General features: G+C 41.7%; 1 protein-coding gene across 3 annotated transcripts; it reads right to left on the reverse strand.

Annotated features, from left to right (window-relative positions):
- Positions 1–7,017: 7,017 nt before the first annotated feature.
- On the reverse strand, positions 7,018–15,686 carry GJA3 (gap junction protein alpha 3). Of its 3 annotated transcripts, none has more exons than XM_053935984.1 (5): positions 15,619–15,686; positions 14,692–14,763; positions 13,813–13,890; positions 13,502–13,603; positions 7,018–8,849 (listed from the first exon to the last, which is right to left on the reverse strand). In XM_053935984.1, exon 5 carries the CDS (start codon positions 8,830–8,832, stop codon positions 7,294–7,296), a length of 1,539 nt encoding a protein of 512 aa, XP_053791959.1. In that variant the 5' UTR covers positions 8,833–8,849; positions 13,502–13,603; positions 13,813–13,890; positions 14,692–14,763; positions 15,619–15,686; the 3' UTR covers positions 7,018–7,293. The 3 variants fall into 3 exon arrangements, with proteins under 3 accessions (XP_053791959.1, XP_053791960.1, XP_053791958.1); XM_053935985.1 differs by lacking the exon at positions 15,619–15,686 and adding an exon at positions 15,294–15,332; XM_053935983.1 differs by lacking the exons at positions 13,502–13,603; positions 15,619–15,686 and having other exon boundaries at positions 14,692–15,006.
- Positions 15,687–17,417: the final 1,731 nt, after the last annotated feature.

Raw genomic sequence — 17,417 nt, forward strand, 5'->3', positions numbered from 1 at the left:
TACTTCTAATGACTCAAAGATACACAGACCACATACTGCACAAAAAAGAAAAGGAGGTGACTACCCACAAAGGACAGCATTTTGTTGCTATGTACCACTAATCTCTCTTTAAAAATGGAAAAAAAAAACCTTGCTCAAGGAAGAACAGCTGGTGCAATCCAACTGTCCTACTAATGCATCAACAGTAATTAATGACACCTGTAATTCTGGCAGAATATTACATACCTCTACCTGCTAAAATGTGTACTTCCTCAAACAACCTGTTTTCCTGGACTATGACAGTCTAAGAAAAACAGTCTTCCTAGATCATCTTTATGAGAAAGCCCTCTTCCGTTTTGTGGGTTTGGATAAGCATCTGCTTACTCTATTGTCTGCTGAAAATAGACACAGACTTCATGCACATCCGGTTGCCAAAAGTGATCAAAATGTCAGAGCTATTAAGATCTCGCTATCTGACATCTCTTTCCTTGAGAAGCAACACATATTGCCTTCATTCCTATTCCAGCTACAGTTTGGGGAAACACTGATGATGTTAGTTAAAGCCCACTCTTAGTGCAGTCACAGTGAAAATGCTTGCTAAATCCCAGCTGATTGTTCCTGTGCCAAATCCCTGGGAACAGCAGCAGCAGTACAGCAGTGTGTGGAATGCTCCTCATTTGGCCTTCAGCACAACTGTTCAGACATTTATTGGAGCAGGTTAGAGAGTTCCCTCCAGCATATCTTCTTTCATTACTATCAGAATCTTCAGGGTGCCCTGACACAGCTGTGGATGAGGAGAGCACACCTTTCATGCTTTCTCCAGAAGCTCACATGAATCTACCTTGCTCAGTGTGGCAGCAAAAGGTACCCACACCATCACAAAGGCCTTAACAGAAACCAACATTTGTATCTCCTACTCCAGCCAGAAATTCTTTAGAGACAGTGGATGCAAGGTGACAGCAATGTGGCTTTGTCCCAAGGGAGGGAGGGTCCATGACCAAGCGGTCATGGACTGCTGACGCACTCAGCCCCCTTGGGAGTACTCTGTCTGTTCTTCAAGTGACAAAATTGTGGAATATGCATCTAAATAGAAAGCTTGCCAGATATATTTGTAGCAAAAAGTGCTCTTGGTCAGAGGCAACAGAGTTATCAGCTAGTGTTACCATACCACTTAATGCCCTTAGCTTATTACTGCCAAGCAAAATCTTAGTACTACCCGTATTATACACCTGACAGCCTGCTTTACCACTGTCAGTCATCAGAGATAGTGAACAGTCTGGTTTACCATATGGATACAATCAGCTAAAGCAGAGGCAGCACTGCCTGAGCACAAGGAGGCACCACAAAAATATGCTTGACTGTACTCCCATGAGAGAGAAGCGCTCAGTACTGCAGGGCAGAAACTATCTTGACCTGCCAGGTCCACGTAGCAATAATGAAATGTGCTGCAAATAAAATAATATTTTACAAAGCCTTTATACTTAACAGTTCTGGAAGACACACTTAGTCTTGCCTACATTGCTGCTTTCCACAAGTAAAACTTCTCAGAAATCTGGCCCTGGCCTCTTCACAGGACTAGACAATGTTTAGACTGACTTGCCTTTAGTACATTGTACATTTTCAGTGCAGAATTGAGTTACACTTCTGCGTGCTAAACTGTGAACATTCCTATAAGGGGCAAATCAGCCCCTTGTAGGAATGGACACCCCACATTATCCCCAGCAAGGGCACACTTTTTCTGCACTAAAACCCTTCATGCATTTATAGGTAACAGTCTCATGGCACAGCAGCTAGATGGTTAAATCAATGTTAGTGTCAGCACCGGGGGGAAAGGTGGGAGGCACTGCCAATGCCACACTGCATGAGATGAACAGTGACTCCTGTGTCAAGGCAGGAGCCAAGAGTGAAACCTAGATTTGGTGGAAGGCAGAAGCAGACCTCCCACTGATGTCAAGATAGTCAGCATTTCACCTTTGCACATGCTCAAGTGGGTCTTGTTCCCACTTGTCTTCTGGACTGTGAACTTCCTTTGAAGCCACTGGCGGTTCTGCATGGAGACAGGTTTCAGCATCCAATTTTCCAAGAGATGCAGTTCAGTGAGCACTTTACATGATGAAGGGAAGCAGCAGTGTAAGGGAATAAAGGGAGGGAGCTAACTCTTCTGTCACATTGGTATTTTAAAAGATCATCTACACAACCATGAAAATTTAATCTAGAAGAGACAATGCTGTGGTACAAAAAGTTTATTTAGTCACAATTTTGTAAACATATGAGGTAAATTAACATTTACATCAACTTGCTTCTTTCAGAATTTAATATACAAGGCACTTTCTGAAGACAGTACTGTTTGCTGATTTTATTGTTACTACAAGTTCCTGACTGCTCAGAAAACTTGCTATGTTTTTTGTCAGATTCTGTCATGCAAAAGACAAGCATCCGGAAAGCAACAAGAAAGTTCTGCATAAGCTTTCTTATGCTTTAGAATCCTTTATCTGTGAGAAACAGTGGCAATGCAAATAGCAATGTACTTTCCACCTTAAAATATACTCACACATCTTGCATAACTCTTCAAGAACTGAAAACTCTAGAATTAGATTGGCATCTTACAGCAAACTTAAAATGTAAATCTACAATTTCTTTAATACATCCGTGTTTTTAGTTTATGCAAATAGTGCCATTGCCTTTAATGGTCTTATTTGCAAAAGTTAAAATAATTTGCATGAAATTGTATTTGCAGGCCCAGAACTATATTTTTGCCTAGGAAAAAAAACATTTCATTTATTTTTTGTAAAATCTTCTACAGTGTAACAGTGCAGTGTTTAGTCACAAATACTTTGTCTGAAATTTTAAACCAGGCTGTAAATTTAGCTTGTAAAGGACATATGTCGCAGCTGATTTTTGACATTGAAGCTCTAAACACACAGGAAGGCATATGAACAACAGTGAATCTTAGTTTATTTGGCAATAATTGAATTAATGATGAAAAATGTATTTTCCATGGTGTGCTCCCTATATACCCAATGCCCATATTTTAATTACACAGGGAAAGCTGATACTATGAATCAGTGATCAGGTTAAATTTAATGGTACTGCCTTATGTCTGAAGAGTTCCTGTGTTATAGTAAGACATTTCTCTCATGTTTAACACATTGGCAGAGTCATTCTTTTGCTTCTTACAAATGTAAACTTAGAAAGCAGTTTATTTCATCCAAATGTGCAATCTGAAATCAAAAACTGAATGTAAACTTCAGAAAATCAAAATTAAAAGAGCACACTTTTCAGAAGAAGAATCAAAGTAAAACATTTGGAATTAAAAAAAAAAAACCCAGCCTGTTAAAATCCATGGTGTTAGTATCTGTATAAAACAAAAAGACCTGGGGGCTCAACACTCTGCTCCTGCAGACTGCTGTCACCCACATGAACTCAGTGGAATACAACAGTTTGGAGCAGCTGAGGAGGTGGTCTCATGACTAACCAAAAAAGGACCTAAATAGTGATCTGATATTTAAAGCTTGCTTTTATTATTTTACTGATCCTACACTTATGTATTCATACCATAAAATAATCTTAAGAGCTGCATAATGTCAGACATTTAATTAGCTCTAAGTGCCTTGTTGAACAACAAATATACTGCAAAAACAGTAGTACATCATACACCTGGTAATTTGTTCAAAGAGTATCTTTTTTTCAGTTCTCTTTTCCATAGTTTACCTCAGCATATTTTTTAACTTCAAGTAAGAGAGAGAACAAGTTTTCCCAAAATTATTCTACTCAAAGAGCAAAAGTTAGTGGGGTTTTTTTTCAGTCTGCTTAATATCAGGCATGATTCTGTTCTGACTTCTGCTTTTGTGATAACTTACCTACAGGTTTCATCTTAGCTGTGCACTTGAGGTCTTTCAGAATTGTGATTTGAATAGCCACATGACCAGGCTACATCAGGGTATCACTTGTTATCACTTCCCATGAAACTTTGTAATTAATTGACATGAAAGAGTCGACGACTTAGAAATTAGCAGATAATTTTTGCCAATAGACTCTATTCTGCAAGTCAGTGGGTGTTTGTACATATTTTCTAGAACTGCAGAGTTCTGCACAGAATTTGACACTTGACTCACAGGATGTTGAATGCAGTGATCATTCATGAGTGAAGATTAAAGTCCTCAAAATTGGCCACACCAGTAAGATTGTTCTTTCAACAAATCTGAATCCAGATGTGATGCATCAGCTACGAGTAGTTGTAAGCACTAAGGAGTTCTGCCAAAACAGTTACCTGGGCTTAAATGAAGAAACAGTTACTGGGCTCCAAGTGAAACTGCAGGCAATGAAGAGGCTTGACGCTGCATAGTTACGTGATGGAACTTAAGCTGATCTTAAAAGCGCAACCTGTGAGTTGTAGCTTTGCTTTCTCAGACCAGGACTGCCTGGATGCAGAGGCTGCTCCCTCAGACTTCTCTTAGGGGTTGCAATAGAGTTACATTTCTCCCCCCGAGCTTCACCTAACAGGAAAAATCATCTTTTAGAGCTTTCCAGTAGTTACTCTGGCTGAAAATACCATATATTCCACAAAAGCATCTGAACTTACTGCAGGTCTAACCACACACATTAACTTGAAAAGGTCAGCCTAGGTCTCAATTGACCCTAAGTTAAATCTATCTCTCTTACTATTTTTTATATACAATATGGATGCAATCCTGCAGGACACACTCTGTGAGGGTAGTACTACAGTAAGGGCTGCAAGATGCAGAGCCCCATCAAACAACATCAGTTTTGCTCTAAGGAAGTGATATATAAAAGCACATATTCTAGGTGGTCTGGCTTATATAAATACACTCCAGAAAGACTTTGACTTCATTCTTCAGAAGCATAGAACAAAGGAAAATATAGCCCATAAACTCCAATGTACTAAAACACAGAGATGCATATATTGCATTATTTCAGCAATGTAGTTAACTGGCATTTATCAAAACTTACAAAACTGCTACTATAGATGCTAGTAAATCTAAAAATTTTGAATCTTAATCTCTGCCTTTGTTTACATCTAGGCAACTTCATCAACTTTAGTCTATGTTTAGCATAGACTAAATAGAAAGCATAGATTCAATAGAAAGCAGAATTTGGCTTTTAGTTTTCCTGCAGAAAGGGTTTTTATGGCTTATAACAAAATCCGTGACAGCATGCCTGAAGCTGAATACTTAATAATAAATATCTTTATTTTACTATTACACATCGACTTTTAATGCAGTGGCTGCCCTTAAGATCCACGGTAGCAGAAGGACTTCTCCTTCTGGTTCAACACAAGCAGGACAAGGAAGTCATGAGACAGCATGCCCAAAGGTTGCAGAATAGTGCTTCTGATCATAAGAAGCTCACTGTGGCTACTCAGAAAGCAGCAAAAATGTTTAATCTTGAGTGGTGGGAATATATTTTGACTGTTGAATAAAATAAGCACACTCAGGAAAACATTTAACAGCAGAAATAACCGGTAATGTTAACTACTTGCTACAGGTTGACCCTGCTTTGCCTGAGTAAGGATTGCACTGCCAGGCCAAACACTTTGAAGATGCAAAGGGTTATCCCAGTGTGTTTGATTGCTCTTTTCCAGTTACAGTACGTTCGATTTATAGCAGCAACAGGACTGACTCCAAGCTTTAGTTCTTTTGGATTTTGCTTAGAACGGAAGCTGGGCTTAATTCTGTATTTCTTTTGTACTGAAACTCTCCTGAGCCTATTCAGGCATGCAGAATTCTAACATCTTGTTTAGGAGGGAATAAAGGACAGAGCCTGATGCACCTTAGGAAAAAAAAAATAGTACTTTCCTTCACACATTTTTCAAAAGCAGGATTTCAATGTCTTTTCTAAGGCCTAAAATCTAAATTTCTTCTGGCTCCCAAAACTTCACGTGAATGTTAGTCTTGTTTGAATAAGGCCTGCAAGATCCATTCCCAAATCTTGCTCCTTGTTAAAGTGAGTGGAAATTCTTAAAGTGACTTCAGCTGGATCAGGATAGACCCTTCAGCCACCACATTGCCCAGATATTTTAGCCACCTTTTCTGCAATACAATATTATCTAAGTCTGTTTTCACTGACGTAAAGACACTACAGAGTGATGTTAAAGGGTACACAACAGGAAATAATGTTGCTTTGGGAACTTCACCATTAGTAAGTTTCTTTCCTCTTACATTTTCTTGTCAGATCAAAGATCAAACTAAAATTATTAAGTACACAGTCAAGTAAATTTAAACCTACAGATTATTCTCAAAATGTTCAAATACTTAAAAATAAGCACTCAAGTTTACTTCTAAAAAGCAGTTTTCCAACAAACTTATGCAGATATCTAATAGGCTAAAATGCAGAGCTGTACTGTATCCTAATTGTTTGTCCATGGGCAATGTACGGAGCCACAGGGTATTGAAATCATAATCCTTGCTTTCTGAAGAGAAATTGTTCTGTGTAATAATTTCCAAGGTGTGGTTTGAATTCCTGTCCTCCTGTAAGCAATTTGAGAAGTCAGCTAAAATTATAGTCAAACATGCTCAAACATATTTGCAGGCTTATAAACATGGTGTGATGATGGTTGGCAAACACTGGATAGAAGGTCAAACTGAACACTTCCTAAGAGGTCAAGAGTAAAAAAAAATTATGGAAAGAAGAACCTCAAAAATCTATTCCAGGGGTTCCCTAAACTTTGCCTGGCCGAGGACCGCATTGGTGACTTGCCATGAACACAAAAGCTTGAGTAAGTCACATTATATGGAAGAAACTGAGTTACCTTTAATATGGCAAGTTGGTCCATAGACACAAGAGGTGCCAAGAGGCAATATACCACCCTGATGTTTGCCATAGGGCTATGTAAGATTTAAGAGGAAGAAACTAAGTCATTGCATCTGCTCATGTAGAGCTTCTGGGAAAGAGCTGAAGTGAAGGCAAGGGCAAGAGGGAGATGACAGCCAGGTGCACGGGCACCAGGGATATTAACATTTTTCTCAAATGAAAGTCAGCCTCAGGGCACACGACCAGCTACCATCACCACCTGTTATCTGTGCAGGCCTCCCCTACGGCTGCCCTTGAGGGATCTGCTGTGAACATGAAGAAAAGTGGGACTGGTCCCCTGGCCCACGGGCTGTGCTTCGGTCACCCCTGACCTATTAGAAAACGTTGATAATTTTCCCCACTACAACTCACAGAGTGCAAAAACAGCAAGCGTCTAAGTTTGAAGCCCAGGCCTTCTCACCCACGCCAGGCCTGGCCTCCCCAGGCAGCTCCCCTGCCCACTCTGCCTTCCAGCACCTGCTCCCCCGAGCAGGGGCGACCGCCTTACACGGCCAGGTCGTCTGACCGGGCTCTGCAGCTGCTCGACTTACTGGCCCTGCTCAGGCGCCGCGTGTCTACCAGCAGCGGTGGCTCGTGCATCTCCACCGTGGTGCAGGCAGCCGAGACGGGCCGCGCCCCCGACAGCTCCACCTCGCCCTCCACATCCCACTTGCTGCCGCTCGCCCCGCTCAGGCTGGTGCTGCTGCCGCTGTTGGCTGCGGCAATGGGCAGCACAGCTGGGGGTGGGAGTAGCTGCTCCAGTGGCTCTTCCTGCTCAGGAAGAGGATGCCGGATGCTGCTGGGGGTAGAGGAGCCTGCTGAGCTGGAGGAAACCTTGCCCTGGTGCTCAGCTGCCATGTTGACCCAGTTCTGCTCGGATGTCAGGGCACGGCTGCTGCTGTTGAAGTAGTTGATGGCAGCTGGCGTGGGTGTGGGGATGGGGGTCGGGATGGTGACGGGAGTGGAGATGGGTGTAGGAGTCACAGCACGGTGCCTATCCTCAGGAACCTGTGGAGCAGCAGGGTAGCTTGCCATGGACGTTGTGTTGGAGGGGGGCCGTGGTCTTGGAGCAGCTGTAGCATAGTAAGATGCCATGGTCACTGGAGTCAGCAGCGGTGTGACAGCACGGGTGTCAGGCAGAACAGGGGGTGGTGTGGCAGTCGTGACCACCACAGGTGGTGCTGGCGGAGGCAGGGAAACAGGTTTGGACTCCCCTGTTACCATAACTGGTGTCATTGTTGCAACAGGCATCTCTAGGATGTACTGACTCGTCATGCCCTGCTTAAGCTTCTTCCACCCCAAGTGATATATCTCAAGCATGTTCAGCAGCAGGGAGACTGAGGCCACCACCAACATGAAGATGATGAAGATTGTCTTCTCAGTGGGCCTCGAGATGAAGCAGTCCACAGTGTGTGGACAAGGTGAGCGGCTGCACTGGTAGACTGGCTTTAGCTCAAAGCCATATAGGAAGTACTGGCCCACAATGAAGCCCACCTCGAACAGTGTCTTGAATATGATATTGAAGACATAGGTACGGAGCAAGGCACCCCCCATACGAATTCTACCATGTTCATCACGGACTGGGAGCTTCTCCTTCCCCCTTTTGACAATAGATTGATCTTTGACGTTATTGCTGCCTCCTCCACCACCGCTGCCAGATGCTGCTGCTACTGGGTAGTTGCCATCTTTGCTGCTTCCCTTCTTTTTCATCTCCTCTTTCTCTTTCCTCTTCTCCTCCATGCGTACAATGTGCAGGACATGGCCCAGGTAGATGAGGGTTGGAGTGGAGACAAAAATGATCTGCAGCACCCAGAAGCGAATGTGAGAAATGGGGAAGGCTTTGTCATAGCAAACATTTTCGCAACCAGGTTGCTGCGTGTTGCATGTAAAGTCCGACTGCTCGTCTCCCCAGACCTCCTCAGCAGCAGCCCCCAGCACCAGGATCCTGAAGATAAACAGTACCGTCAGCCAAACCTTGCCAATAACTGTGGAGTGCTCCTGCGCATTCTCTAACAGTCGCCCCAGAAAGCTCCAGTCACCCATTGTTTCAGATTTCTAACCTACAACAAGAACATCAGAGCAATTAGAGCAATGTTAAAACATCTTGTAATTGCACAGTGCTGGGGCAGAACAGATTGATCCTCAACAAATGATATTTCTTATCTTGCTTTTGCAGAATACTGCACACATAAATTAAGAACTAGATAACCCTAGAACCACACAACCATGGGCTTTGGTGAGCACAGAAGGGAGATGTTTAAAATGCTCTCACAGAGCCCATACAGGTTTAAGTGCCTATAGAGAACTGGCAAAAGGATTTGTAAGTTAGAATTTCTACAAGATTTAAATATTTAAAACATTATTTCTGTTTCCTCTGTCTGAGACGGCTCTATCTGCTCCTGCCTTTATTTAGAAAATAACAGGTAGAAATCAAATCGATTAAACAGAATAATGCCACTATTAATGCAACGGCACTGGCATCCAGAGTGTGATGCAAAGTCTGCCTAACTCTAATAATTTTATTGTTATCAGAACTTACTTACTCCAGCAATCAGGAAGTTAGTAATAGGTCTCTGCTATTTTCAAACTGTACAAACACAGAAAAATAATTACTCAAAACCTATGGAATTTACAGTTGAATTTTGGAATTTGTACAACTCAACAATCATGTTCTCAAAGCCTAAGCATGTTTGAAATTGTTTATTTCTTAAAATCCCAGTCATTTTAATAACTTGAGATATTGGGAAGAATGAGAAATTCTGCAAGGAATTGTGAAAAGGTTTCTGTGCTATTTCCCCTACTGGCCTGGCATTTGATGTTACTGAATCATACCTACTACAACACCATTAAAACAAAACAAAATAACCAAAACAACAAACTGAAGGTCACTTCAACTATAATACAGAGATTTTCCTGGAAAATAACAGAATTACATCCTATGACCTTATTTCTGTGACAAACAACTGGCATATATTCTCAGCAGTTTCCACCAATTCATGCATGATGGGCTTCCCAAGTCCAATTCTAGGCAGAGACAAAATTGCTGATTTGAAAAGGCTTAAAGTGCAAGATTTTTTTTTTAATATCAGATTCCTCACAAGCATCCTCCAATTGAGCAACAAGAGAAATCTCCTAGTATCCCTTCTCTTATCCTTGGCCTGTTCCTAACTGGATTATATGCAAGAATACTGGAATATATGTTAGTACAATTAATTCCCCTAATAAACTCACTTCTACATTTTATATGTCAACCTTCAACGAAAGACAAAATAAAAAATTTTGCTTTCAGCTAACTTCAGTACCTTCAGATATACTTGTATCATAATTGTAATTCAGATTTAACAATTTGCATACAAAAAAAAAACACTATCAGAAAAGTAATTATCTTCTTGTTTTAAAATATTAGCATATTATATATATATAACTGAATTACATCTTACTATGCTTATACTTCTTCTGCAAAAACCTGAGTGTCTTACAATTCCCCAGAAAATAAAAAGGTGTTCATCACTACAGCTAGGAATTTACCACTGAAGAAGTGTACTATTCTCATCATTATATGAGTGCAATTTCCAGCAATTATGTCACTGTTTTTCCAAAAGAAGTATTTCCAAAGACTATCCTGAACTTCTTTCAGGCTTTTAGTTAAGGCAACGAAAGAAATTAAATTTATTTAAGGTACTTTTTTATGACTTGATTTTCCTGTAAGAAAATGAAATACCTATAACTGCAGAGCAGTATGCTTTCACACAAAAAGCAACAACACATCCATTAGTATTTTGCAGGCCTATAAATCCTGGTATACCAATTCATTTTTTATCACACAAAGTTCACCCCCTAAAAATCCATCTTGGATATTCTTCAAAAATGCATTCCCTTTAATATAAGTGAATTATTTTTCCAACATAACATGATAAACTACAAATGATGATACTAACAACAAAATACTGATTTTATGTACGTATGTTCCCTGTCCTGAAACTTTTTTTTTTAAATATATTCAGATTTTTTTTGAAGAATGTGTTTTTTCTCTTAAAACAGTAAGCCAAAGCTGAATAAATTTTGTTATAGTATTTTTATATTTTAATTTAATATGTTTACTTTAAAATTTAACCATCTGTCTTAATTTTATAAAGTTTAAAATATTTTGGCTGGTTAAACAATTTTAATATTGACAAATCATAATTTTTAAGGCAATAATGAATTAATTTTATACTTTTTTTAAACTCAAAATCATTTGAAGATATACCCAGTTTAGTTCCAGCTTTGAACTGAACTAAATTGTTGTTCGGGGATGTTCTCATTATGAGTGGGAAAAATGTAGGAAAAGCAAAATAAGTAAGGTGATATTTGATGGATTAAAGAAGTTTAGCATAAATCCAAGTTCAATATTTCCTTTCCCTGCTATACTTTACATTAATCTGTGCCTCTCAGTTCAATACTTTCTGCCTTACTCTTTATTTTCCATCCAGATAAAACAAAATAGGCAGCTCAGGTAATGAGCAGGCAATGGTGTCTACAAAGAAAACAGGGCATTTTGTGCTTTTCTGAGGATTTATCTAGTGATTAACAGAAGAACATTAACAATTTTTAGAACTGAAAGATGACAAATAATAAATCCATCTAATTTAATCATTCTCCAATCACTAATACTACTCAAGATTTTTTTTTTTTTTACTACAGGTCAGCAATGCCCAGGCTGAGTTAATTCAGGACACCAAAGACATGACACAATGCATTTCTGAGAAGACACACATAAAAAAGCTATTTCAGTGCTTACATTAGCTAAAATATTTATTTATGTGTATTAGAGTGTGCAAATTCATCCTGCACACCAAGAGAAAGTGTTTAAGCCATGAGCAGATACTTCCAGCATCTCCACTGCACAGAGGTGAAAAATCTCAGTGTACATCGTAATATGAAACGCAGCAACTGTTGCCTTCACCAAAAATGTGTCTTGTACACATTTGCCTTCACCAAAAATGTGTCCAGTGTACATAAATACTGGAAGGACGTTTTTTCCAAGGGCAATGCAAAGGTACATATCTCCACTGGCTGGAGAGTTCCCAGAAATCCAGGTCCTGTGTCTTTCTTCACTGTCAATACATTCTTCAGTAAGCAATTCTTAAGGCCAATGTAACTCATCCAAAAATCACACCAACAACTGCAAAGGGGTGCCTTGATACAAATCATTATTAAATCACACTAAATGAAAACAGAAAGTTCACAAAGCTCAGAGAATATTTGATTTTTCCCTATTGAGTTCGAGAATACATATGTCTAAATTTAAATGGCCACAACTCGATATTTTAGCTGAGGATATCCCAAGCTTATTTTTGTAGTATTACATAAAATTCAACTGTATTGTATTACTTTCAGTACTACAGAGACAGGCAACTCTTAAGACCTAATCTTCAATATGGATTGTGAAAGGAGACATTTTTTCTTTTTGTGCTTGGAAAAAATGCAGATTAAGAAATGAAACATCTTTATCTGCATTTCATTATGTCCATGAATACCCACAAGGGAATGACAGAGAATCTGTCTCAGAAAACAATCTAATCCAACAGTATGAAAAGCAAGGACTTCATGAACCTTTGTATCATTTAATAAGAACTGTGAGTCTTGTATTTGGTGTCTTTTGTTGTATTGTATTCTTGTATTAGAAAATCATTTCTTTGAGACCACACTGAAAAGTGGACATTCATAAAAATTGGCATGGCATTTAAGAATCAATGTTGTGCTATTAATTACTAGTTTAGTACATGCACAAACACATTTTGCATGTAACAAAGAAAACAAGCAAGCGAGAATAAATTTTAGAAGCTGCAATGTCATATCTATCCGTCTGCAAGAGAAGAATAATTATGTGACATCGACAAACTTTCCAGTTATTTTTATTTCTGATGATGTCACTGAAGAGGTTCATCACTAGGTGCACTAGGTGCAAAATTTGACATTTTATTATTTACAAATTTACTCAAACATGTACATGCTTATGTATTTGTATACACATATGAATACAAGTAAGCACATGGCTGTACTACATACATTACCAGATTATGACACTTGATGAATTTATGATTTCATTACACTGGTACATCAAAAAAATGTCCCATAACAAATATTTAGAAACTTAACAGATATCCTTGCCTGAATATAATTTCTTAAATTCAGCCCACATTTCCTTTAATTTCTTATGACAGTCTAAAAACTTGGGATTTTGATTTTTCCTTCAAAATTATATCTATTTTATAAAGCAGTAGGCAAAAAAAAAAAAAAAAAACTGCTAAAACAACTTGTAATATTTACTTTGTTTTTTTTACCAAACAATCAGGAATCTCCACCACTGTCAGGTTCATAACTCTGCTAACTTAAATCAGACAAAAGCAGTCATCCTGCAGAAAGTCTGCAGCGCAACCGTGTAATTCCAGACAAACTGGCATATGTGCAGGCACAGAATGAGCTACTATAATTTCCAGAGAAACTTAATAGTATTTGGCCATGTACATACATATGAGACACAATGGTGAGTGTTTCATAAATCACAACAGAGGTTTCACAGTTCATTTTATAAACTTGTTTAAACGAGGATTTGAAAAATATCTTTCTTCATGCTCCCAGTGTCATACTTTCAGACACATCTATCACCAATCTCACTGTATTTTAACCACTTGTTAAAAATTAATTCCTTAACTGATCTTGCTATTACCTTGAACTTACTTTACTGCTATGGAGCCTCCTCCTTAAATCCCAGGCAAAACTTCTTTTGACTTCTTCTTGACTCCACTTGACCTCTGAGTGAAAGTTTGGCCTGAGTAAAGGAAAGGCATGAGGAATGCAGGGCTGAGCCCAGGAGGAGAGCTACACCCCACCTGTTAAACTGCCCTCTTCCCTGCTGGAGCCCCTATCCTGGTTCATTAGCTGTGGGAGAAAAACAGGAACAAAAAGCAACCCCTTTTCTCATCCAGAATACTCAAATGCCATCTTAGAGCTCTAAGGAAGGAAAAGACAGTGACTTACCAGTAAAGCTGAAAGGTGTGAAGGATGTGGAGCTAGCGGGAGACAGCGGAACAGCCGTGGAGCATGAGGGCGACGGTCCTACATCCCGAGTGAGTGAAGCAAGAATGAGACAGAGCTGTCAGGTGCCCACATACCATCAGCCACACAGATCTAAAAACTGCACCGTGAGGAGTGTCCCGCCCCCCGCCCCAGATATACAAAGGAAAGATGAGCCTTTCCAGCATTCAAAGACTCAAGACCCCTTTTTCACTGCAAAGAAGGGACTCCAACATTTGAGTATCTGTCTGAGAGGACTTGAGGCAAGTTAAAGTAACTGCAAGGGACACCCTGTTCAAACTCCTCAAAGTACACTTTTGTACTGTGGAAACAATTTAATTTTTTTCTAGTTTAATTCTAAAATGTTCCATCAGGATTCTCTCATTTCCCTTTAAAGCAAAGAGGTAAATACCTCTAGTATCTCTGACTACTCAGTTCAATTAATTCTTTGTATCTGTGTCAGTGTTTTAAAGACCTAACACACTAAGGATTTCTAATAACATGCTAGGCTTATATGATTTCTTCAGTGAGTCAGCAATGAACGCAAATTTTTTTTTGCCTATAGGAAAAAAAAGACACAAATGAAACAACTTTTTTGCTTACAACAGTGGCAAATTTTTACTTCATCAAACTTCATAGCTTCCTAAGAATATTTATTCATCTCAATACTTTGCATCGCTTGTGAGTCCTACGTGAACAAGCGAGTAACTGGCATGTTTTGGTAACTCTCGGACCAAAGCTGTGGACAGAGGTAACAGTCTGGTCAATGCAGGGAGGCCACCCGGCCGTTTTCCCCATTATCAGTAAAAAGTGTTTGTATGGGTCAGATAACTCAGAGCTCACCTCAAGGAACCCCGGAACCATCTCGGGTTATGCTCGTGAACTCCATCATTCTGTGCAGCACTACTTAAGACGCTGAAAGAAATTTTGGCTATGCTTTATATTTGAGACTTTTTGGCTATGCTTTATATTTAAGACTTAGCTTTACTCCAAGTGCAAAACTGGCTTGAAATGCACATCAGTGTTCACATGTTAGTGGCAACTTTCAAGGAAGATATTACACGTCCCTACACAACCATCCTGGATATTAACACTTGTTGTTTTGTCCTCCACTGCATCTTCTGAGGTACTTGGTGAGGTTTGGACACTTCTCCCCGCCACACCAGGCTCAGTTACCGTCCCATCTGCGAGCGCCGCTGGCTGCAGACGGTTCCCTCGGTGCGGCAGGAACAGAGGGACGCTCGCGCCAGGGTCCCTTAGGAAGGTATTCAGAGCTCAGTAGGACGAGCAGGCTCGGCCCCGCCCTGCCCTTCCCTGGCGCCCATCCCACGGCCGGGGGACACGGCGAGCGGGCAGAGGCCCCGGGCAGGCTCCCGCCCCCAGCGTGCCCGCGGCCGCGTCCCTGCCCGGAGGCGAGCGGCGCAGCCCAGGGGCGCTCTACTTACGCTTGGCGGGAGGAAGGCTTTGTAAAGCAGCAAAGGCGCGACTCGTTCGGACGAGTCCGGGCGGAGATGGAGCATAGGTCGTTTAAGCGGGGGAAAGAAGCGCCCCCAAACTCGGCTGGGCTGTGGCAGAAGCGGCGAGGCGGGGCGGGCGGCGCCGGGAGCCCGTGCCCAGCGCCGTGCCCGCTGCTGCCCGCGCTCCCCGCCCGGCGCCGGCACCTCTGGCGGCCGCCCCGCAGCCACCGGGCTCCCGGCCCTCCCTCAGCCCTCCCCTCCCCGCCTCCCGCCGCAGCTTCACACGGGACGGGCCGGCAGCCCCTCTCCTCACCCGGGAGGCTCCAAGCAGATTGTCTCCCTGGATTTTAAAATATTTGTTACTGTGTAGATGACCCATCCCACCTCCGCTGGATTTCCTGGGGAATAAAAGAGTATTTCCCGCTGAGGATAGAAGCGTGAGAAACCCCTCCCCGCCCCGCCGGGCTCCGGCGGAGGCAGCGCCGCGGGCGCCGCCGCCCCCCGGACGCGCCGCGCCCCAGCACCGCGCTCAGAGGGCGCCGAGCCCCGCCCGCCGAATGCGCCGCCCTCCGCCAGGTGTCAGAGATACCTGAGCAAAAGGGGAAAAAAAAACTCACCAAAAGAACCGAACGACTTCTTCACCAAAACGAGGGTTTTATCTCTGAGAGCAGATAAACCTTGCAGGTGGTGCCTGTGTGTCTTTCATGAAGAGCCCCAAAGGGCTGCCAGCCCCTTTTTTCTTTCCCTCAGATCCCTCCTCAGTCAGGATCAGCTATCAAGCTGTTGTGCACAGAACTTTTGGAAAAAGAAAAAACAAAAGCCCCCCAAAACAGAGATCAGTTATCACTGCTCTGAAAGTTATTATTTAAAAGTAGTTCTTGACATTTTCAGCATAAGTACTCAAAAATATTATTATCACCTATATTTTGGTTAGGCTTTCGTGTGCTCTGTAGTGTTGCCCCAGGGAAAGAAAACAGCCACACAGCCTGGGCAGCATCTAAAGCAGAGTGGGAGGTGGTTCTGCTCAAAGCAGGTCGAGGCGAGGTGATTTCTCCCCTGCTGTTCTGCTCTCCACCTGGAGTGCTGCATCCAACTCAAGGGGCCCCCACCATAAGAAGGATGTGGATCTGTTGGAGTGAGTCCAGAGAAGGGCCATGAAGATGATCAGGGGGCTGGAGCACCTCTGCTATGAAGACAGGCTGAGAGAGTTGGGGCTATTCAGCCTGGAGAAAAGGGTATAAGGAGACCATACAGCAGCCTTCCAGTTCCTAAATGGGCCTACAAGAAAGCCAAAAAGGAACTTGATACAAGGGCATGTAGCGACTGGACAAGGGGGAAACTGAAAAGGAGTAGATTTAGATTAGATTTTAGGAAGAAAGTCTTCAGTGTGAGGGTGGTGAGTCACGGGAACAGGTTGCCCAGGTAAGTTGCAGATGTCCCATCCCAAAACTGTTCAAGGCCAGGTTGGAAGGGGCCATGAGCAACACGATCTAGTAGAAGGTGTCCCTGCCCTTGGCCAGGGGAGTTGGAACTAGATGATCTTTGAGGTTCCTTCCAAACCAAACCATCCTATGGCTCTATGAAAGAATGACTTAAAGTGATCTGATGACTCAGCAACTCTTCAGCAGTAACATAGGAGTTTCTCTTGATAGCTACTCTACAAAGAGCTGAAAACAGAACCACACCAATCATTTCCAAGGCTTTACTTAGTTTAAAAAAAAAAAAATCCAATAAAAATTTTGAGACACTCTGGGGAGCTGTGTGTAACAGAGAACTGTTGAGAATCTGAATCCAATCATGCCCATGTTCTTGTTTTCTTGCACTGCTTGATTTGTCCCTATAAATATTTCTGCTGAAAGCACTAGAGGGAAGATCTCTGTTGACCCTAAGCACTAGAGGTGGCACAAGGACAAATGACTGTTCAGAGATGGGTGATGCATCTGAAACACAGTGCTGCCATGATTGTAAGTGTATCACAGGGTATCACAGGGTTGTCCCTGAAGCACTGGGGCATGAGAGGCTGTGTTAGGGTACAGGATGGAATCCCAGCAGCTGCAGTAACTCCTTACATTAAAACTTTCCTCATGCAGTGAAGTGTCTCAGCTCCTAAGT

Source organism: Vidua chalybeata, chromosome 2 (genome assembly GCF_026979565.1).
Source record: "Vidua chalybeata isolate OUT-0048 chromosome 2, bVidCha1 merged haplotype, whole genome shotgun sequence".
In the NCBI taxonomy this organism is placed as follows: Eukaryota; Metazoa; Chordata; class Aves; order Passeriformes; family Viduidae; genus Vidua; species Vidua chalybeata.